At 44.4% G+C, this 23,398-nt stretch overlaps 1 protein-coding gene across 2 annotated transcripts in view; it reads left to right on the top strand.

The window, feature by feature from the left end:
- ITFG1 (integrin alpha FG-GAP repeat containing 1) overlaps positions 1-23,398 on the top strand; it is a 219,877-nt gene that overhangs the window by 89,867 nt on the left and 106,612 nt on the right. For both annotated transcript variants that reach the window (XM_075940203.1, XM_006121184.4), the window contains exons 9-10: positions 16,022-16,116; positions 21,508-21,680. In XM_075940203.1, coding sequence (XP_075796318.1) covers positions 16,022-16,116; positions 21,508-21,680 — 268 coding nt within the window. The remainder of the gene's footprint in view (positions 1-16,021; positions 16,117-21,507; positions 21,681-23,398) is intronic.

Below are 23,398 nucleotides of genomic sequence, written 5' to 3'. Positions count from 1 at the left end.
TGTACATCTTGGAGGAATTGTCCTGAATTAAAAGATGTAAAAGGCTTTATCCTGCAATTCTGTGTGGTATTAAGGAAGAAATGATAAGTAGTTTTAGGGACATGAAGACAGGTGCACTTCAAATGTCATGGCATTGTGCAGAGACCTTTCAAGCTGGTAACTACTCAGGTTTCAGAATCACTGATTCAACGTGGAAGTGTGTGTTTTGAAAATACATTTAATCTTTGCTTTTTCTGTAGGCCACAACACAGTGTTAAGCTTTTAAACTTACTTTACTTGACACTTTCTTATTTCTGTATAACCTTACCTTTGTGAATGTCTACCATTTCTTTGACAAAATATTCTCATAAAGAGTTTTCCCTTAAAATAATTGACACTTGCAGTCACAGCAATAATTGTACTAGTAGGTTGAAGGGGTTTGCTTTCAGTATTCTAAAATGCTTATGGAAATAATTCATGCTCTCCCACACACTGTACTACATTCCACCTCCCCATCCGGTTTCTTTGTCCACCTTCAGAAGGTGGGGGGAATTATGAGAGCAGCATGGAGGTGGGGGTGAGAGACTCCTATAAAGTGGATTGGGTGAACTTCGGGGAGAAATGGACTCTAAATTCCTACCCAAAATTCCCCATTCCTTCCTTCCTGGATGTCTCACTTTCTTCCAGAGTACCCACCTCCTAATCTTATGTTGCTCTTTCTCTTCTGCATGCCTTAAATTCCATTAAAACCTTCATTCCCTTAAAACCATCTTTCCTCCTGCAAGATCCACAAAAACTTCTTTCCTTTGAAATGGCAGCCAGTTTTTTCCAGTCCTAAAGCACTGGCATGAGATATATTTCTATAAATTAACTCTCTAGCCACTTTATCTAGAAGCCATCAGGTTCTCCTCTAGAGTAGCTCAGCACAAGGCAAGAATAAAAGCAAAATAATGCTGCCCAGATCAGAATTAACTTCTTGGTTCATCTTCTGGAAAGGAAAAAGGCCACATAAAGCAGCTTTCTGCTACCCACCTATACACGTCCTGATCTCTGTGGAGGTGTTACTTTGATGGAAAGGGAAGAGCTGCAGCTTATGTCATGGATACTGCATTTCCCTCCATCCTCTCTTTTACATTTCTCAGTAGGGATCCCTTATGTCCTTGCATGCTCCACCAGCATAGGCAGAGAAGAAAATAGGGACCCTAACTTTTTTTTCTCCGTACTCTTTTGAAATAACTTTTTACTTGTCTACATAAAGAATATGATTTTTGCCCATGAGTTGTGATTTTTTTGTTCCAGATCAGTGGCTGCTCCTGGAAGATGTTCTCTGTTTTCTCCTCATTTGCCACTTTGGTGTAAGTTGCTGGAACAACGAAAAATATCATCTTTAAAAATTTGACATGACTTATTTTTTCCATAGTGCTAGGTGGATTGGCACAATTGTGAATTTTTTTGCTTTCTTGCAAGCAGTAAGCTCATGGTGATACAGTATATGGCCCTTGTCTGTTTTTTCTTGTTCAACAGTCTGATCTCACCAACATTGATAACAAAACATCCCTTAACCAAAATTCAGAAGCACAGTACTCAGCATTTTGCTTTTCCTTGTGTTTTTATTACTAGCAAAGATAGTAGTGGTACAGTTTATCACAACCATCAGCTTAAGGTTGCCAACTTTATAAATGTAGAAAACCAAATACTCATGTCCCACCCATTTCTGAGGCCCTAGACCCGTGGTCCCCAACCCGGTGCCTGCGGGCACCATGGCGCCCGCCGGGCTCTTCACATGCGCCCGCGGAGCAATCGCGGCTGGCCCTGCCCCTGGGCGTGCGGCAGGTGCCAGCCCCGGGCGCATGGCCGGTCCTGCCCCCGGCCCCGGCCCTGGCCCTGCGGGCACCGCGCGTGCCCTTGCCTACGCCGGCCTTGGCCCCGCCCCTGGGGGCGCCGCACGTGCCCTGGCGCCGGCCCCGCCTCCGGGCACGCGGCGCTTACGGGGGGGGGGGCGCCGGCCCCGGGCGCGTGGCTATGGGGGGGCCGCCCCCGGGCGGGCAAGTGTCCCCGCCCCCTGGTGCCCGGCGGGCGAACGGCCCCGCCCCCTGGCGCCCGACAACCTGAAAAGGTTGGGGACCACTGCCCTAGACACTCACTCACTTACTCATCCAACCCTCCCTCCCTCTGTTGTTCACAGCTCCTGAAACCTCATTTGTTCATTTTCACTGCAAGGCACAAACAGGCATCAGGAGAAGGCCGGGAGCTGTAATAGTTTGAATGTGGGAGATGGATTTTGTGATTCAAGTTCCCTTCACCTTACCAGCGAAAAAGATTTTAAACAAAACTGTACAATTAAACAGACCCTGCACCTGGCACAGCACAAGCCAGCCACCCGCTGCCACCCAGCCCTCCGCCTCTTCCCGAGACCAGGCTGGCGGCTCCCAAGAGCCTGCCCGAGGCATGCAAGAGGCGGGCGCCCGCCTGGTCTACTGCGGACATCATGGACCTCATCTACGACCTCCACACTAGGCACAGGAAAGTGGCCGTCTAGGGCAGGATAGTTGCCAGCCTGGCCACCCAGGACCAGGTTTGCATGAAAATCAAGGTGGTCCAGTGAGACCACCGACCCTGAGCTTAGAACATAAAAACATAAGAATGGCCGTACTGGGTCAGACCAAAGGTCCATCTAGGCCAGTAGCCTGTCTGCCGACAGTGGCCCACACTAGGTACCCTGGAGGGGATGGACTGAAGACAGTGACCAAGCCATTTGTCTCGTGCCATCCATCTCCAGCCTTCCACAAACAGAGGCCAGGGACACCATTTCTACCCCCTGGCTAATAGCACTCCATGGACCCAACCTCCATGACTTTATCTAACTTCTCTTTAAACTCTGTTCTAGTTCTAGCCTTCACAGCCTCCTGCGGCAAGGAGTTCCACAGGTTGACTATTTGCTTTGTGAAGAAGAACTTTCTGTTATTAGTTTGAAGCCTGCTACCCATTCATTTCATTTGGCGTCTTCTAGTCCTTCTATTATGGGAACAAATGAAGAACTTTTCTTTATGCACCCTCTCCACACCACTCATGATTTTATAGACCTCTATCATATCCCCCTCAGTCTCGTCTTTTCTAAGCTGAGAAGTCCCAGTCTGTTTAGCCTCTCTTCATATGGGACCTGTTCCAAACCCCTTATCATTTTAGTTGCCCTTTTCTGAACCTTTTCCAAGGCCAAAACATCTTTTTTCTGGGGTAAGGAGACCACATAAGTACACACTACTGAAGATATGGCATACCATAGTTTGATATTTCCCCTCCTCCTTCTTCCCCTGGCTTCCCCCTTCCAGCTACCTCCTCCCAGGTTTCCCCATCCCCTCTCCCACCCTCTCTCTTCCCCTTTCCAGCCTCCTTTTCCCAGTCTCCCCAGAGGTTAATCCCCCTCCCCGCCAGTTTTGTTAAATAAAGAGAGTTTCTATTTTTGAACACATGTCCTTTATTTTTTACATCAGGAAGGGGGGCTAGGGAGGGGTAAGTGGAAGGAGGTGAGGGAGGAATGGGGTACAAGCCCCCGATGGGGAGGACTGGGGTGGCTCTGCGGGCTCCTTGGGGTGGAAGCTGTCCTGGAGCCCCCCGATTGACCCTCCCCCCCCCGGATGGCAGCCTGCAGCAAGTGCAGCCGGGCTGATGGCCGAGTGCTGTGATGTGCCGAGTGTGGGCATTCAGGGCACTCCAAGCCAGGACTGCTTTGCTGTCCCTCATCGAGTTAGACAAGCGAGCGGGGAACCCCTGAGAACTGTCTGTGCGGGGTGGGGGTCAGTTCCCTGTAAGCACAGCCCTCGGCTAGCCTGAGACAGCAGCTCCACGCTCTAAGTCCTAATCTGATGCCCTGCCGGCACTGCTTCCGGCCATCCTTAACCTCGGTTCAGGGTCCACTCAATGTGGACATGCTAGTTCGAATTAGCAAAATGCTAATTCAAACTAGTTTTTAGGTCTAGATGCACTAGTTCGAATTAGCTTAATTCGAATTAGTTAATTTGAACTAAGTTAGTTCGAATTAGTGCTGTAGTGTAGACATACCCAGAGTCTTTTAAGCCCCGCACGAGGAGGGAAAGGGTTTCCCGCCTAAAACTTCTCCTCATGGAGACAGCGCTACAACCGGTGCCGCCGGAACAGCCTACGGTGCACAGAACACCGGCGTCCATGCGTGAGGCCCCTCACCGGCACTGCGCGTCCGTGTCGAGATCCCAGCACCGGTCTCACTTTCCACCATCCAAGAGGGTGAAGAAGTCCTGCGGAAGGTCCCCTTCAAAGATGACTACCTCGGTCAGGTACTGCGGTGCCGGCTCACCGGTACACACATGGGCTGTGGTGCGCCACAGTCGGCAAGGAGGTCTTGATAGTCCGGGCGCCTGCCTTCTCACCGTCCATCCACGCCGGACACATTTGAAGTGGCGCAGGACCTTATTAGCCTCACTACCTCCCTCCCGTCGTCAGTTGAGACGGAAGGGTCGAGGTTGCCCTCGCCAGAGGCTGAGTTGGCTACAGCCTTGCCTCTGCATGGCCCGGGTTGGCATGCTAAGGCGACTTATGCGTCGGGACCATCCCATGTGGGGTCAGTACCGATCGCTACCACGACACGGCTTTCGACGCCAGGTCACCAGCCCCGTTCAGCTTCGGGCCGCGCTCGACCCTCAGCGCAGCAGAGTTCCTTGCCAGCCCCTCGTTTGGCGGCTCTGGTGCTGTACTCTCACAGCCATGTGGTGTCCACTTTGGCACCGCTCTCTTCCACGGCACCTGGCCTCCTGGAATCGGCGTCCATCTCCGCGCCGACACAAACGCCGGCACCGACCCTGTGGTCTTCGCCAGCGCCCCAGCCATCAGCTGCTCCCACAGCGCCGTGTCCGGTACCAGGCCTGGGTCCCCCGGTACCGCGTACGCCAGCAATAACTCTCCCGGCACCGGGCCTGGGCACCCCAGTACCGCGGCTATCGACACCGTTCCTGCCGGCGCAAGGCCTAAGCACCCCAGTGCCACAGTCAGCAACAACAGTCGCGGCACCGGACCTAAGCACCCCGGTGCCGCAACTGCTGGCGGCCACTCTCTCGGCACCGGGCCTCGGCACCCCGGTACCGCAACCAGCAGCATCTACTCTTCCGACACCGGGCCTGGGCACCCAGGTGCCGCAACTGCTGGCGACTTCTCTCCCGGCACCGGGCATCAGCACCCCGGTTCCGCAACCAGAGGCGTCTACTCTTCCGGCACCGGGCCTGGGCACCCTGGTGTCGCAACTGCTGGCGATGTCTCTCCTGGCACCGGGCATCGGCACCCTGGTGCCGCATCCAGCGGCGTCAAGTCTCCCAGCACCGGGCATGGGTCCCCCGGTGCCGCAACTCGTCCGTCCCCGCCGTACTCATGCGGGCAAGCCAGAGTCCATGGCTAGGTTTTCCCCGCACTCTTCATCGGCTCCGCCCTGGCCGGAGTCCGATTACTCGTCAGACTCGGACGCAACTTCCATCCGTTCAGGGTCCTCGGGGGCGTCCTCGACTCACGGGTCCCATTCCCGACACCGCCGCGACCATCCACAGCAAACCTGGCCCCCACATCCGCAGTGGCCTTTTTGGACCCCTTGGGCCCTGGCACCTGCTCTGGGGCTGAAATGTTGATCCTCAGTGGCTCTTCCCACACTGAATTCCAACCCTAGATGAGATGAGAATAGATAAGAACCAATTTTTTGACAAACGGACAAATGCACAACTGCATAATCCTATCCTGTCACATGTCTGACTGGAACACTCAGAAAACCCCCATTTCTGAAAGGCGGTGGAATGTTTTTCAAAAGAGGGACGATAAAACAATAGAATACTCAGATCCGGCAAAGGCCATTGAGTTCATTTTGTGTTTGCTGGGCACCACAGCCCCTTCAAACATGTTGTTTTGGTAATGAATACAGTTTGGTCACCTAACAAAAAATCACATCTCAACGGAAGGATATTCTGTTTCTGAGAGTGAATTTTGACCTAGACTGCTACATTTTATGGCAAATTGCTAAAAAACAAGTGGATCCTTTGAAAAATTGATTTGCGTGACAAATACAGTCCACAAGAAGCATTACACTGTGGAGGACAGCAAGCTGAGGACAAGGCAGGTGCTTTTAAACAGCAGTAACCACTTAATTGTAAATATATATTTTCAATTTTTTACCTATTAGTTAGAGGATTTACTCAGTGTTGCGTACATCCTTATGGGGATGGGGGCTCGGTGAATTTAATGCTATTTTGAATGTTTGTGCGGACTGATTGCTGTTGAACCCACTTAAATCAGAACAATTTTATCAGGTATCCCATACTTGGCATAGGGAAATATGGTCATCCTATCCTGAGAAGGGTAGTCCTGTTCATCTCCCTTCCACTCCAGCAACCCTATTCCCAACACTCCAAGATGGGAATCCCTGAATGACAGCAATGTTGGCGACAGGCCACAGAGGCACACAGCATGGTTCAAGCCTCGCTACAAAAGGCGCGCAATGGGAAGAGGTCCAGCAGCAGTGGGAAGATGTGTGCCATAACCCCTCAACAGCTACCTGCTGAAAGCTCATAATTCTTGCTAATTTGTTCATTGCCCTGCCCTGGCCAATGGGAGTTGTGCCTGCAAGTGGAGTTGGAGGGTGACAGCAATACGTGGAATCACTTAGCTAACCCTAAGCCTAGCCAAACATGCTGGCTGTTTCCTGGAAGCTGTGCAATGCAAAGACTAGAAGGGAGCTCTGATGTGCATTGCTTCTAGGATCCCTTCTTAATCAGGTTTTCCAGCCGAAAACTGGAGACCTGGCAACCCGAAGTGGTCAGCTACATGTAGAACATTGGATGTTTCATGTTATGCAGATAGGCTTGTGCCATCTGTTTCAGCAATGGTCAAACTAAATCTAGCCTGTTTAGCAGAAACTCATGTCCTATATCTATCTTTTTATACGTGCATCCCTTCTTTTCTTCTTTTTTAAGTTACAGTTAATTTTCTGTTCCTTTAAAATCTCACCATTTCAGCTATGGCACAAGGTTAGTTGTTAGGCCTTGCCCTTGCTGCTCAGAGAACTCTTGTTTGCAGCTCTCAGTTGAGCAGTGGTTAAATGCTGTCCCTGCTATCAGGATGCTAGTACAGTTTCCTTGGAAAGATGTAGTCAGGGACTTTAGAGAAGCAGAAATGATTTTCTGCTAAAGACAAGAAAGCCATGGAGTTCTGTAATGCCTGGAGTTCCTTGAGACAGCCATAAAAGCTCTTTACATCTGCTTGAGATGTTGAAATTCACATCTCGTATACAGTTTTAGAAAAAAGATTTAAGATAATCAGCAACCACTAACGTGTATTTTGTCTGAATATAAAGCTCAGTACTGTGGGTGGTCCCTTTTTGATGCATTGTCACAAGATTTTTACCTCAATTTTTTTTTAAGGTTCTTAAAATTTTAGAAAGTGAAGGAGGATGAAGCTAGTGTACAAAGTGTCAGGGTTTAGAAAAATGAGACTAAACCATATACAGAGTACAATAAATCTGACCTAATATATATAAAACTGTATTAAAATAGCTGCAGTTAAATGGAAATAACACGTCCATATCTATGACTTTCAGAACCAAATGCATAGTCTTTCTTGCATACAGGAGAACAACCAGCTTTCGTTCTGGTACTTGGGGGAATTTTTCTTTCTTTCACATCTCTGTAAAGAACTTAGAGAAGGGTATATTTGTATTCTTTGCTATTTGTGAGATGTGAGCTAGGCAGCACAAAACAGGGTTTTTTTTAGAATCTATATCCATAAGGACAAAGAGAACAGAAGGTTCTCAGGGAAAGACTATTTTGCCGTATCTAAGATACCAGCTGCAATTACGTTGTAGTCCAATTCGACTTGTGTTTGTTTAGTGTGTCTATATACAAAAAAGTTTTTCCCGTGGATGACAATGGTGTCATGATGCCTCCTCCTTCTCTCCCTCTTCCCTCTCTCCCAGCTTGATCCTGACCTCACTGCTTCCCCTCACCACTTGGAATTGAGATTTTAAATCAAGTCCCTACTTCCCTTCCTCCACCCCCACCCCACAGGGCTTTCAGTGCCAAGAAACGTGGCACAGTAGCTGGCAGACCCCACATTGCAGCCATGATGGTCCAGGGCAGGGTGCAGGGAGGGTATGATGCTCAGGACAGCAGCCTGGGGACAGGCGCTAGGGGAGGAGCTCCCAGCCAGACTTATGTGCCAGCAATGGGCTCTTGGGGGCTCTCCCGCCACCAGGCTCTTGGGGAGTCGGAGAACAGTGCCCAACTCTCTGGAGTCCATCTGCCTCCACGGACACTTACCCCCTCACTAGAGGCTTCATTTACCGCAGCTGCCAGAGCACCCCGAGCCACCTGTGGGAGCTGCTTCACCAACCTGTCTGTTCCTTCCCTTCTCTCTCGGCAGGCAGACAGGTTGCTCTGGACTCTGTGGGCGATGCTGAAGCAGTGAGCAGTGTAAGTGGGACTGCCTGGGGGAGAGGTCAGGACAACAGTCCCGCCATGCTTCTGCTTTCCCCATATTAGCAGGCTGCAGAACACTGTGTGCACATGGCACTACCTGCGCCTCACATGGGGCGGACAAGTACCCCTGCGCCTCCCCAGCCGTTAGTTAGAGCTGGGTCTGGTGTGCACTGCATCCGGCAGGGTGTGTATTAGGATTGAGGGGGTGAAAAAGGGCTGGGGGGGGGAGGGAGAAGGGGTCAGGGAGAAGGAAGGCCTGGGCTGGCTGGACCAGGGGGAGGAAGGAGAAGGGGGCCTAGGCTGGCACAGTACGGGAGAGAGAAGGAGCCTGGGCTGGTGTGGCAGGGGCTGGGAGGAGGAGGGAGAAGGGGCCTGGGCTGGTGGTGGTGGCAGTGGGAGGGGGAAGGGAGAAGGGGCCCAGGCTGACTGCAGGAGAGAAGGGGCCCAGGCTGACCACAGGGGGAGAGAGAAGCAGCGGCTCAGGCTGGCATGGCTGTAACCTGGCCCTCCCCAGTGACCCGGGGGAGAGATGGGGTTGCTTACTCCCCCTACCCCCTGACAAGAGTGGGGTTGGTGAGTGCAGTGAGCAGAGGGCACAGCCCCCTAGTTGTTGCGTGGTTTTTTGTTTTCTTTTGTTTTTTAAGCAGATGCCAAAAATTTTTGCTTTCAACTAACATATTTGGAATAGGTTGTGAATAGTAATCACTCAGGTATTTCAGAAAGGTGTGAACTTGAGAGGCAAAAGTAAGATTGAGGTGTAACTAGTCCAAGTACGTACTTAAAGTAAAAGAATTGTGATCATAGCTCCTAAAGTTCCCAAGGAAGACCTAACTTTGTTCCTCTTAACCTCATCTGTGGCCCACTGTGTGTGTGCTTTATGACCTAGACTTCAGTTATATGATCACATAGTGTGATTTCCAGAAGTGTCCAACTTTATTCTGGGTACAGATTGGAAAGCACTTAAGGCATCTTTACACTGAGGCAGGGTTTCTGTGGAACCACACATCATTTTGGACCAAATTTCTTTTCATTTACCCTTGTGTAAACCCATTGAAATTAAAGGATGTCACATGCCAATGTTAAGTTCAGGGGAATGGACAGGATTTCAGTTATATTACAAGAGTTTATGCCAATGCTGAATGACTATCTTTTGCTACAGCATCAAGGGGAAAAAATAAAATAGATGGTGCAGCAATTTCTTTGCTGTTACAGAGGAAATCACACAGATCCTTGTGTCACCATTATAATTTAGCTGACAGGACTATGCCTAAATTAAGATGTATAAGTTACTGGGATGCTAGACACCAGCAGAGCAGTGAATCTAATAAAAGTGACTAGGAAGTATTTTCTGGAAATTGTTTGGTTTTGGTTTAGAATATGGTATGTTTAGGCTACAGTAATATTGTGTTTTGTTTTTATAGTAGATTATAAACTTTATAACTTTCCTTTTCTAACTCTAACATCAGACATGGTTATTTTCCTCTCAAGTCTAACGTTAGGGTAAAATGAAAAGATTTGAGCCACTTCAGTGCAAGTGTGAACATTTGTCATGAACAATCAGATTTGTGTGACATTGCCTGGTAGTACCAAAACTGTAACTCCACACTTCTGTTTTATCTCTTTTTTTTTCTGTAAGGTTTATTGAGAAACAGTCTTATTCCAAGTTCATCCTATTTTTCTTGCTCATCTTGGTTCTGTCCCTTTCAACATTTGCTTAGTTTGCCTTGGGGTGAGGAGGGACTACTTGAGTTGAAAAGGCAGAGGCACAGTGGGGAAATTCCATGACTACTCAATTAGCTGATTAATCAAAGTTTAACATACTTATAATTTAGATAAGCATGCATTTGCAAATGATATGTATGTGTGGCCATTCTTTTATGTAAAATTGTACCTGTATCTCGACACTAAGGGTTAAAACTGTATCGTGAATTAGGGAACAGTATTGTGAAGGGCTAAGATTAGTCTTTCATATTCAAGTTAAAATAGTGGACAGAACATAGTGCATTTCAAATCAATAAAATGTTTAGGTTAAAATTGGGGCTCCAAAATGAATTAAAGCTACAACTCAGACTGAGCTTTTTTTTCAGTTTTGGATTGAAATCTCATTGGATGAAATTTTGATGATTTCAAAACTAGAATCAAACACCAATAAAAATACCTTCAAATTTTAATGAGACAACCAAAATGTATCAGCAGACGGTTGCCAGTCCCCCAAACAAAAAAATTAGAAGAGATTAAGATCTAAGTTTCTAGTTCTGGCTAGTGTCCAGTAATTAAAAATGCGTGTCTAACAATTTAAAACAAGCATTTTTCTGGTTTTCTTTTTTCCATTAGTTATTTTAATTCAAGGAACATATAGGACACAGTGTTGATTCAATTCACACTGTCTTAAATCATAGAATTATGGAACTGGAAGGACCCTTGAGAGTTCATCAAGTCCAATCCCCTGCCCTCACGACAGGACACACACCATCTAGATCATAGGTGGGGAACCTAAGGCCCGTGGACCAGATGCGGCCCAGCTTGCCTGGATCCAGCCCCTGAGGCTCAGGGCTCCCACTCCAGCACTGGAGAGCCCATGCTGGTGCTCCAATCCTCTCCATCCCCAGTGGGGCTGGCGCGCACAAAATCTACTAGCCGGGGCCTTTCTAGGCTCTGATGTGAGAGGGGAACATGAGGACCCCAACCCCAAAAAGGTTTCCCACCCCAATCTAGGTTAGTGATTCCCAACCTTTTTTTATACCGAGTGTAACCGGGTGGCCTGCTAGGGGCCCTGGGGTACCCTGCCATTCGAGGGTCACTACCCCGACCCTTTCCTGCCCCCGGCTTCTAATGCGCTGTTCCCACGGTCCACTCCTAACAGTCCTTTCCTCGCGTCCCCGCCAATCCCACCGGAGTCTTCCTTTTGCGCCCTGTCCGCTGCGCCGCTGCTCCGGATCGCTGGCTGGTCCGTCGACGCCACTACTGCAGGGCTCCCCATCGGCTCTCTCCGTGCCGCCCTGGCCGCCCGCATCGGTCGCCTTCCCTCCGCGTCCTCTCCTGGCTGTGCCCCCAGCTGGTCTCGCGGTCGGTCCTGCGGAGGAGGCTGAGAGCAGAATCTCCCCTCCTCTCTGCTCACCTCCCCGCTTTTAAATTCCCCGCTCGGCGTTCCTCCGGCCCCTGACCTTCCCGGGGCCGCCGCCGGCTTCCTGGGTCCTAAAACCCGCCCGCTAGCCTCTGGACTGCCGGGCGCATGCCTGCCAGCCGTGCCGGCTTCCCCCGACCCTGCTGGCTGCCCCGCCGCGCGGCACTGGCTTCCCGGCGCCAGCTGACACTCCGCGCGGGGCTGCGGATCCCGCGTCCGCTAGTGCGGGGGTGAGTCCCCCCATCACACCAAGGACCAGGAAATTTTTGGCAGAGCAGTAACATTTTAGTTGCATGTTTGCATATTCATTATGCAAATAAAATGTTACCAGCTTGCCAAGAGCCCCGGCCCCAGAGCCAGCTCTAGCCCCCTAGAACGCCTCACCCCTCCACTACCCCCCAGTGCCAGACACTGACCCCAGACTCCTGCACCCAACCGTTCCAGTGCTAGTCGCCCCACCACTTAGAGCCCCCCCACCGTATTCCCCAGTGCCTGCCCCAGTCCCCAATATTAGCCCCATCCACATAGCCCCCCCCCCGTGCCAGCTCCTCACCCCAGATGCCCCAGTGGTCCCCAATGTAAACCCTCTGCCTTTTAGAGTCCCCCATCCTTTAGAGCTTCCTAGAACTAGCCCTTTCCTCAGATGTCCCCAGCACTAGCTCTGTCCCCGAAGCCCACAGTGCATTCCCTGCCTCCTTGCCTAGTTCAGGTCATGGCTGCCCTAAAGTTGCTGTGCTGGGCTCTGTGTAGCCCTCCCACCATGCAGCGCAGTGCTGTTCCATGTCCAGGAAGAGACTCTGCCCCAGCCCAGTGCTGGTTAGCTGAGAGGCAGGACAGGACACGCCTCTCCCAGCAGAAGCAGTGTACCCTAGCCCTCAAAGCCATCATGGCCTGACAGCCAGAGAGCTGCAGCCTGGCAGTGGATCAGGGATTGGGAAACGCTCATCTAGATCAGTGTTTCTTAAACTTTTTAAGACCAAGGAACACCAGACAATTTTTTTTTTTATGAAGAACACCAAAGATTTTTTGTTGAGAAAAAAAAAAAAAAAAGATCTCCAATGATAGAGATTCCACAACTTCCCTAGGCAATTGTTTCCAGTGTTTAACCACTCTGACAGGAAGTTTTTCCTAATGCCCAACTTAAACTTCCCTTGCTGTAGTTTAAGCCCATTGCTTCTTTTCCTGTTATCAGAAGTTAAAGAGTATAATTTTTTCTCCCTTCTCTTTTTAACACCCTTTCAGGTATTTGAAAGCTGCTGTCTTGTCCGGTCTCAGTCTTCTCTTTTACAAACTATACAATTCCAATTCTTTCAGTCTTCTCTCACAGGTCCTGTTTTCTAGAGCTATAATCATTTTTGTGTAATAAATGTGAAAGGAAATTAAAGTCTTCACTGTGTGTCCTATGTATTATTGCATGTATATTTAATCTTGTTCATGTGAAAACACTTTTTATTTGATTTGAGGTGAGGAGGAGGGATAGATTTTATTTTGTTTTGGAGTGGGTTTTTTGTATGTGTACATTTTGTACTTTAGTAGAATATTAGGTTTTTGGGTTATTTTGCTTCCCTCTCTCCTCCCATGCACTAAAAGATATTTGGGGGGATATGGTCCAAACATTAGTAGCCATTATGGAATGTTGTTCTTCTGCTTTGCTTTTTTCTTAGAATGATAAAGCCTAATCTTACACCCTCTCCAAATCCTGTATATAAACAGATTCCTGTGTGCAGAAAATTATATTTTTTCTCAGAATTTCCCCCTTAACTAAGCCACTCTCAATAGAATTTCCTTTTACACTTCACATTACAAATTTCTGGAGCACTACACCTTCCTTTTCCCACGTTCTCTCTGGTGACTATGGGGTTCAGAAATAATGGATATAAAATCTTATTGTGTTATACTTATTATTTTAAAATGACAGATTAAAAGCCATGAAACACTCATCTGAAATAATAATTATACACCTGAGATAAAACAGATTGGGATCTTGTAAATGGGCAAAAAGAGATGTAGGGCAGATCTAAAACCTTTTCCTAAGACTAATTGTGAACTGGTATGAAATGCTTCAATAGAAGGTATACTTGGGAACCATCCGGCCTCCTGAGGTTGACCATGCCAGATGAGTGAATCAGAAAGTGCCTAAATTTGTGCATAACCAGGAAGGATTGGGGATGTCCCAAAAGATATCATACTTAATTCCCTGACTTATTCAGGCAAGATGGTTGGTATTTCTGTCTGATCGTAGTGGATATATTTTTGGCTGAAGCCAAGGAGAGAATTGCTAACTAGATGAAAACCAGGCTTGGGGTAAGGGGAGGCAGCCATGCTGATTGCTAGCACCTCCAGGTGGCATGTGAGATGTATGTTCCCAGATAAACTGTAATTGGAAGTGTACTTAGAAGGTTGCTTTCTCCTAAGGAAGCTGGGGTGTATGGGGTTGGAGCTCCCAATATGTAGAACAGATCCAACTGTATATGAGAGGATGGCAATGGGGTCCCAGCCGTGGCCTGGGGCCCTGTGAGAAGTGGTGCTAATAGCAGCTTTCTATCATGAAGGAGGGCTTCCCATAAAACTTAACTGCTAGATAGTTTTCAGTTGAAGTAAGTGAACAAAATTATAGCCTAGTTAAACCACATTACTGGTGTTTTGTCTTTCTTTCTGCACATCCAGGACAATCCTTTTGCTGCCCTATGGAGAACTCTATTTACTTATTTGAAAATGTAAATATAAACTTTTCATGCATGATTAAAATATGGCACTGGTGAGGTAAATATGTAAATAAATCCTTCCCAGACTGCTATTCTATTAAATATTTTCTTAATAAAGAATATTTCCAGCTAAATAATCTTAATTACATAATGAAAGGCTCCAGCACTTGCTACCATTTGTATCTATTCATCTCTAAGGGTGTGTCTAGACTGCAGGGTTTTGTCGACAAAAGTCCACTTTTGTCGACAGAACTATACCTGCGTCCACACTGCCTTTGAGTTATGTCGACATAACATCGACAAAATTCAGCAGTTTTGTCGACGTATGTAAACCTCATTCTACGAGGAATAACGCCTTTTGTTGACAGAGTTCTGTCGATAGAAGGCATTATTGCATCTACACTGTCCTTTGCGTCCACACTGTTATGTCGACAAAGCAGCTTGCTTTGTCGACAGAACTGGATGTAGTCTAGACGCTCTTTGTCGACAACTTTGTCGACAGTATCTGTCGACAAAACTTCTGTCGACAAAACCCTGTAGTCTAGACGTACCCATAGATGTAAAGATGTTTAGGTTTTTGTAAAGAGATGTAATTCAATTATTAGAATTGGTTTTTTTTTATGCATATTAAATTACATCTGTAGCAATATGATTTATGGTCAGTCAAATAGCTAAATTCTCTTAATTTTTTACATTCTTAGATTTATCAGGCTCCAGTTTGTAAATAATGTTGTAGTATTTAACAGGTATTTTACTGTGCACCTTGAGTTTTTATTTGGGTACGATTAGGATGTCTGGGAGTCAGCAGTCTTTTGAAGATCAGCAGAAAGCAATTGTCTTAGTGAATTAGACTATGCATTGAAACATGTTCTGTTAGTTGGATGTTCATGCTCCAAATTCTTACAGCTCATTCTGCCAGCACCAAGGAAGTATAAGTGGTATGCCTTTGTAAAGTTTCTGTCTTGTAAGTCTGTAAGATAGCTATCTGGAGTTCTGTACACATATTTACATGCTACACTATTTGCTCAATTTAGCCTCTAGATCTCATGGTAACTTTCATAGGGCAGTTATATAATCTTCATTTAAATATGTAAAATAGGGATAATTTTTTTTTACATGCTTGGAAATGTATGGCTCAAATGTGCTAAAAGTGACTTTCTTGAACTATGTGAATACAGACTTACTTTGTGCAAGAGGTCAAAGAGCAGCTGTCTGTTGTAACTAGGTAACTTGAGTACTCTCCCTCCCACCCACCCCCCCGCAGGTGTTTAGATATACAAAAGCTTTTGCATGTCTGTCTGTCCAGTGCTCCCTCCACAGCACAAATCACTTAAAAAATGAAATGCATTTTTGTCAAAATGGACTGTTGTATAAACCAGCCGTTCTCAAAAGCAAACCACAAGGACAATGTCAATTACTCTTTTATTCATTCTGTTAAAATGTACTTTTACATTTAAGGTTTGAAACTGCATAATGGCTCAAAATTAAATTCCTTTAACAAAGAGAAATGTATTTGCACCTTCAAACAAAAGTCAAACTAGATGACATGTTGACAAGATTAAGTATGTCAAATATTCTGATTTTTCTTGACACTTATCTAATTTTTATATTTTATCAAGATTTCTACAGACTATAATGTATGCACAGTTGATTTAATCTTCTGTTTGAAGAACATTTGGTTTTGCAAATAGTAGTAAGCTGATGAAGTTGTTTTTTCCCCCTTTTTTTGGCAGATGGGGATGGGCAAACTGAGCATTTACTGCCAACCTGTGCTGATGCGACTTGTCAAAAAAGTACCATCTACTTATCTAAACCAGGACAGAATCAGGTATTCTGAGCTTCCATTTCCAGAAACAAAACTGAATACCATGTTTAACATAGAGAATAAGAAAGGCAACCCAGGAAAAAATCCAAAACAATCTTTTTGTCACATTAGGTTGTCATAAATAGAAAAAATGTTTTCTTTAATAATTGGCTGAAATTTGTGTTCTTGATAGAATGCCATCTATAGATCCTTAAAGGAAGAAGGAAAAATATTTACCATGGACTGAGTGTGAGTAGTATTATATATAGATATAAATTTCTTGTTGGATAACAGAATGACATCATCACATCATGTTGCATCCACAGGAGCCAAGCCCCAATCACTCCCAGCCTGCCCTCCCCAGGATCCCATGGGGAGCTGGGGCCATCTGCGGCCCTGGCCCTCCCCTTACCAGGGGAGGGCCAGGGCTACTACGGCTTCGGCCCAGCCCTCTCCAGCAGTGGAGGGGAGGCGAAAGAGAGCGTGGCCTCAGCCGTGGGCCCTCCCTATCCAAGATGGGGTTTGGCGAGTGTAGCAAGCAGGGGGGCAGCCCCCTTATTCTCTTATAATGTCCAACTTAATTTATGATAGTCCTCTTAGATGGATAGTGGGAAAAGGGAAATGATTCCTGTGCCTGGGTTCACAACATCAGCGAAACCATTTTCTAACCTTGAAAGCAAAACTTAAATATTTCCTAATAGCATGGAATACAGACATTACAAGTGAGATAAGTGCATGCAGTACATTATAAAATTTAATAATCAAAATATTAACCACATTCTTATAAGACTAATACCTTTTTTAACAAAACTAACATACAGTGACCTAGTTTGGTTTCCCTCTATGAGTTAGTCAGTTGTTAGCTGATAGCTACAGCAGAGGCCTCAAACTCGCAGCCCATGAGCCATTCCTGGCCAGAGCAGTTATGAAATCTGGTCCAGGAGTGCCAGGGGGAGGGAGCTGTTAGTTCACGTCCCCCAACCAAGTGGTCTCCTTCTTATCACCGCTATGCTCTCTGTCCCCCATGGCACCCTGTCCACCAGAAGTTCCAGAGAGAGAAGGAACGAATGCGGCCACACCACCCCCTCCAGTAATTCCTGAGACTGTGTCCCCGGGGAATGGGTGCCATAGTGGGGAGAGAACTGGACAGTTGCCATGAGGGGATGAGGCTTGGGGGGTCAGCAATAGACTTCCCTTTCCCCCTTCCCCTTCCTGGTTGAGACTCCCAGGATGGATTGCACAATTGTTCCGGCTGAGCATTGCCCATGGGCTTTAAGTTTGAGACCCCTTGCCTATAGTCTTGGCCTGAAGTAGCACTGGTTTACCAGTATCATACCACCAATCCAAAATGATGCTTGAACTAAGCAGTGTAGTTGCCTTGGTGCTTTTTAGATGCCAGTTTTGAGTTGGAAAATTGGAAAATTCAGGGTAAATTCATTAAGTGAGTATTTAATCTCTTGTACTTATTAAATACATGAATTGTTTTACTGTAAACTATTCATTGGCATAGATCATATGGAAAAGAGAGAAATATTTGAGGTATCCTGGTTAAATAATCTGTTTTTAAAGGATGTCATTTATCACAAGCAGCAAAATATTTGAGGCTAAATTTTCAACAATGTTTTGCATCATTTACACACCTGGACAATGGCTTTTATTTATTTATTTATTTATTTATTTATTTATTTTATTTATTTATTGGATGCTAAGTCACGTTTGAAAATGAGATTCAGGTGTTGAAGTAGAGCAGATTGGAAAATGCACATTTGTTAAACTGAAATTTCTTGTAAATCCATTTGGGTTCTTCTGTCTCCGGATGTTGCTTGCCTAGGTAGCCAATAGTAAGCATGACACTGATAAGAACATGATTTTCAGTCAGCATCTCTTAGCCTAGGAACATAGTTTGCTCTAGAAAAACAGTCTCCAAAATAAATCTTCCTGTTTTTTCAGAGCATACACATTTTGTCATTTACAGTTGCTCATATATAGGAAAACAGAACATCCCTTATAAGGAAACCCGTTTTCTTTCTTGGAATAAACCACTGTCCTGTTTACCCCTTTTAAATATATGTGTGTGTGTGTGTGTGTGTGTGTGTGTGTGTGTGTGTGTGTGTAGGTAGATAGATAGATATACAGTATTTATTTTTAAATTTTATTTAAAATTCTTCTATTTTGAAGAGTTTGTGGCTTAGTTTATGCAAAATAAACAAATATTTCACAATTTCCTACAGATGCCAAATTTTGCATAAACAACCCTTCCACTTAAATTAGCTGCATGCACCACTTTTTACACCAGAATATGCTGGGTGAAAGGTTTAAATAATTATTTTTGTTTATCGGAAACAAATCATGACTATTATGATTAGAGTTCATAAAAAATATTTGCTAACAAAATTAAAATCAAGTTGCCTATTCAACTCTCATTTTAGTGCAAAGAAAAATTTTAGGGCTGTTAATTGATATGCGTTAACGCCTGCGATTAACTCAAGAAAGGATTAACGCGTTAATTTTTTTAACACGTTAATCACAGGCATTAATGCTGCACTACCCCTTCGAAGCGCCGCTCTGGCACTTCAGAGGGGCAGGGCATTAGGAGCCAGGGATCAGCTGGAGTCTCCAGCTGACCCTAGGCTCCATGCAGCGCTGCTCCATGGCGGTGCTTCAAAGAGGCAGCGCAACACGGAACCAGGGATCAGCTGGGCACTCCAGCTGATCCCCGGCTCCTAATGTGCTGCCCCTTTGAGGCACCGGGGTGGTGCTTCAAAGGGGCAGCACTTCACAGAGTCCAGGGTCAGCTGGGGACTCCAGCTAATCCTGGGCTCCCGCAGTGCTGCCCCTTTGAAACGCCGCCACAGCGTTTCAAAGGGGCAGGATTAACGTTTTAATCACTTGACAGCCCTACAAATTTTTCATGTTACAAATTGCAAAATAATTCAGATTAGTTACGGAAAGTGTAATGGACAGTTTACAAGTTTCTGATTTAAATTTACTATGTGTGTTAATTATTCAATTAAACAAATACTGTTTAAAGTTGAAATCCTAGAAATTTAAACAGTTTTTACTTCCCTTTTGCAAGCATATTCATTTATGTAATAGAATTCTTTTATTTAATTTCTTGAAATTTCCTATAAGTGTAATCTATGCAAAATTACTTTGTCCAGACAACGACCAGCCTGACCTGCCTATAGATTCATATTCCATGAAAAAATAAATAGAATAAATTAAAGCATGTAAAATGTTTGAATGTGTAATTGTTTTAGGACAATGTAGTACCAATGATGCCATATGGTGGAAATTAACAAAAGAATTGAAGAACTAAGTCTTTTTTATTATCTGCTTCATTGATTTTGTGTTTTGTTTTTAAGGCATACTCATTCTTTTTTGAGGTCTTTCCCTTTTTTTTCCTTTCTCCCCACCTCACCCTCTCCAAGCCCCTATTTACAGTAAAACCTGTGCTATCCAGCACTTAACTATCTGGAAAACTTTAGAAACCGGCAAATTTCCAAGGTTCTTGGCATGGTCCAGCAATTTGATCCGGCCAGCACGAGGCTGGGCTCAGCTTGGCAGCACACCGCTATGATCCAGCCAGCCAGGAGCTGGGCTGGGCACCTGGCAACCCCTGTAGCGCGGGGGTCACAGCTCCAAAAAGAGACTCTCAGATAACCGTGATTTTTAGATAACTGGAACGTCCTAATCCCTGAGTGTGCTGGGTAACACAGATTTTACTGTATTGAGAAACTGTACTTTTAATAACTCCATTCATCTGAAGAAGTGGGTTGTACCCACGAAAGCTCATGATACCATCTGTATTTTTGTTAGTCTTTAAGGTGCTACAAGACTATTGGTTGTTTTTTATGTTTCTTTTCAGTGAGGTGTTCTGCGTATAGATACTGTTACTTATTTGGTGTACACATATAATTCCCATAAAACTGACAGTCTATTTCTCATTTTCAGAGTTATTGTCCTAGATGTTTCAAAAAAGTCTTGCTGCTTATAATAACCAAAGAAATATTTATCAAAACAAATGGGCATATGGAGGCTAAACAGTTTTTTGAAAAACAAAAACTGAGGAATCTACTTATTGATTTCCATTTTTTTTCACTCTTTTATTTAGGCAGTCATAAATGATGTTATATATCTTCATAATAGTGCAGTTTTAGTAAATGGTATGTGTATACATTTTCTATTCAGAAACAATAACAAAACAACAAAATCTAAGGTCTATTCCTTGGGCCGTATTGAGTTTTGCTGGTGGCAAGACAAAAACATCTGTCCCTTTTATGCTTTCTCTCAGTCTTAAAACTCATTTGGTTCTGTTGCAAATATGAATTACCTTAGAACTGCCGAGAAGGTGTGTCTGATGGCAGTCCCAAGGGACCATTCCAGCATCCAGGGATAATTGGCATGCAACAGAACTCCTGTTACACTTGCTTCTCTCAGCTACATTTCCACGCAACTTCTACAGAATGTGCTGCAAGAATGAAGTGATGTTGAGTCAATTACACTCTACAGGCACTACAGTACCTGCGATTCCCCAACACCACAGAAATTTTTAATAGACAAGGTCAGGGCCATTGAGTTTCCTGGATGTTGTAATGGTTCCAGACCTATATTTTAAGAGCAACAATATAATTTATGACTTGCAACCATACTGTTCTTTTGTGTATTTATCTCCTCAGGACTCACCAGATTAGGAAAGCCAGGATTAGAGATATTTAAGAAATACCTATATGCTGTAGGTCATGATGCTAAAGCTCCATTAGGGTGATACTATTATGTTCTGCTGGGGGTGCTGTCTTTTAAATGAAGTGTAAAATGATTAATGAACATTAAAGTTTCCATGGAATTTTTCACTAAACTATGGTTGTTAACCATGATAACTTGGCTTCATATCAGATAATGGAATTATACTTCATATAATTATTGTAAAGGTTTATGTAGTGTCATAAATTTAAACAGCATTCTAAGGAACATAACTTAAGTCATATACCCTGTCCCAGAGAATTAACAGTCCCTCAACTGGTTCTAGTAAATGCAACAATAATAATCCTCATTTTGTAGCCTAAATATTAGTATGTTAGGCTGCTGTGTGCCTTTAATCCTTAGTCAAAGATACTGACTGTCCTCAATTCCTTTTGACTCCAGTGAAGGAATTGAGAGTGGTCTTAACGTCTCGCAGAAGCGGACTCAGGCCCAAACAGCTAGTCTTTTCCACTCCAGAGGCAGATTAAGTTATCCTTATATATTAATACCATCCCTCACAGGAATGTTCAAAGGGTTTTGAATTCCGTGATGAAAAGAGCTATAGGACATCAGAACAGTAGTAGATGTGAAAATGATGATCTGTTTAATAGCATCAATACTTTAACATGCAAAACACACTTCTAACTACAGCTATTTTTTTATTTTTTTCAGTGGATACCAGTGTTGCAAGACTTTAGAAATAAGGACACACTCTGGGGTTTTGTACCATATAAAAACAATCAATCCTCAGATGAACTTTCTATTCCAATTACTCTTCATATTGGAGATTATAATATGGATGGTTACCCAGATGCACTTGCCATACTGAGAAATACTTCTGGAAGGTATAGTATTTATGAAGCCAAAAATAAAAATATTTTCAAAGCATGTATCCAAATATCAGTTCATGCAATTTTTAGAATTACATTGTTTAGAAATTGTTTTAATCTTAGATCATCTTATTCTTCTTCATAAAAATGAATAGTTATTTATAATTATTAAGCATTTTCCCTTTTAAAGGTTTAAATTTTGCATGAAAAATGTAAACTACATAGTGGCATAGGGCCAGATTGTGGCTCAAAATGTATACATGCACAGAGAAGTTAAGAGCAGTAAAGGGGCTTTTTGATCCAGCATTCTCAATCACCAAGAAATCTTGTACCTTTGAAGAAGCAGTTGATTCAAAGGTATCTGTTATATTGACAGTAGTTGAGTATGTTCCAAGCTTAATTAAAGTCGGCCCTGAAATAAATGCAATACAATTATTTTTTGTTTTACAATTGGAAAAATAACTCTGTGTGAGGTTGGAACTGGGAAACTCTTAGGGTATAAATTTATTTTTGAATACCTACAAGCTTTTCTTGAACTTGCACTTTGTAAGTCTGATGAATTGCTCATACTGTAGCTTCCATCACCTGCATGATTCTCAGTGAGCACCTGATCACGGTGTAAATTTGTGTTCACTCTCCATTATGACTTGTGGAAACCTCAGCTCCTTTTCCAGTCTTTGAAGTTCAGCAGTCTAGTTTCTTTCTGTCATTTGTTTCTGATGGTGCTGAGGTTTTATGGCTTTGTCCTTGTTCTGTACGTTCAAGCCATCTCAACAATTTTCCTTGTTCTTTATCAGCTCTACCTATGTTGTCTGTGTGGAGTGTGGTGCTATAACAAAATATCTTCCCATATTCTTAAGACTCCATCACTTGTATTGGCAAGTTGCTTATATTTATTTGTTCATTTGGATATTTCATCCATATTGTGCTCCAGAGGAAACAACAGCACTATTCAATACTGGTAGATTTCAGTTCATATCAACTAAAGCTTCTCTGAAAGCCTTTGAGCCCACTTCACTGATTGCTTCCTTAAACAACTAGCAGTTCCCTTTCCTGTCTTCATCTTCGAATACTGGAAGATAAACTAGATTTGGTCTGGCAAATATCCCTTCTGGTTCTCCTTAGATCTGTAGTTTGAATCTTCTCCTCCCTTTTTATTTTGACACTGCTAATAGCAAACTGACAAAGCCTTTTTCTGTTGGTGTGTCCCTGCCCCTTAGGCACTTGTGTCACCCTCAAGAAGGTGTTCAGGCATTTCTTTTAATGTCAAAGACTGTAAATACATTTTATTATGGTTGTCGTGCAATTCTCTGCTCAGTATTTCCAGTTCTTTGTTACAAGGATGCTGTCTCAATATGACCCACACAGCCATAGCAGCATGACTATGTAGTATTAACAAGAGCCCAGTTCACTGGATTTTAGTAGTCTGCACCTGCTGAAGATGTCTGAGCTGGCACATAGTACTCCAGAAGACATTATGCCCAGTCTCTTACGTTCTAATTCAATTGTTGTACTTAGTACATATTTACTTCTTGCATATATGTACTTCAGGTTTTAATAATAAGTTTTAATATATAAAGCACATAATTTTACCTAATTATTGTATGTTTGATCACACAACAAAAAGATTAGAAAGAAACAGGAAGCAAGAATCAATTTCATACAAATCAGTAGCTCTTTACACCATAAAGTAGTTTCAAGTATACAGTCAGAAAGAGACCCTAGATGCTGCA

This window comes from Pelodiscus sinensis, chromosome 12 (genome assembly GCF_049634645.1).
Source record: "Pelodiscus sinensis isolate JC-2024 chromosome 12, ASM4963464v1, whole genome shotgun sequence".
NCBI classification, from domain to species: domain Eukaryota; kingdom Metazoa; phylum Chordata; order Testudines; family Trionychidae; genus Pelodiscus; species Pelodiscus sinensis.
This window is presented reverse-complemented; position numbering and strand designations above follow the sequence as displayed.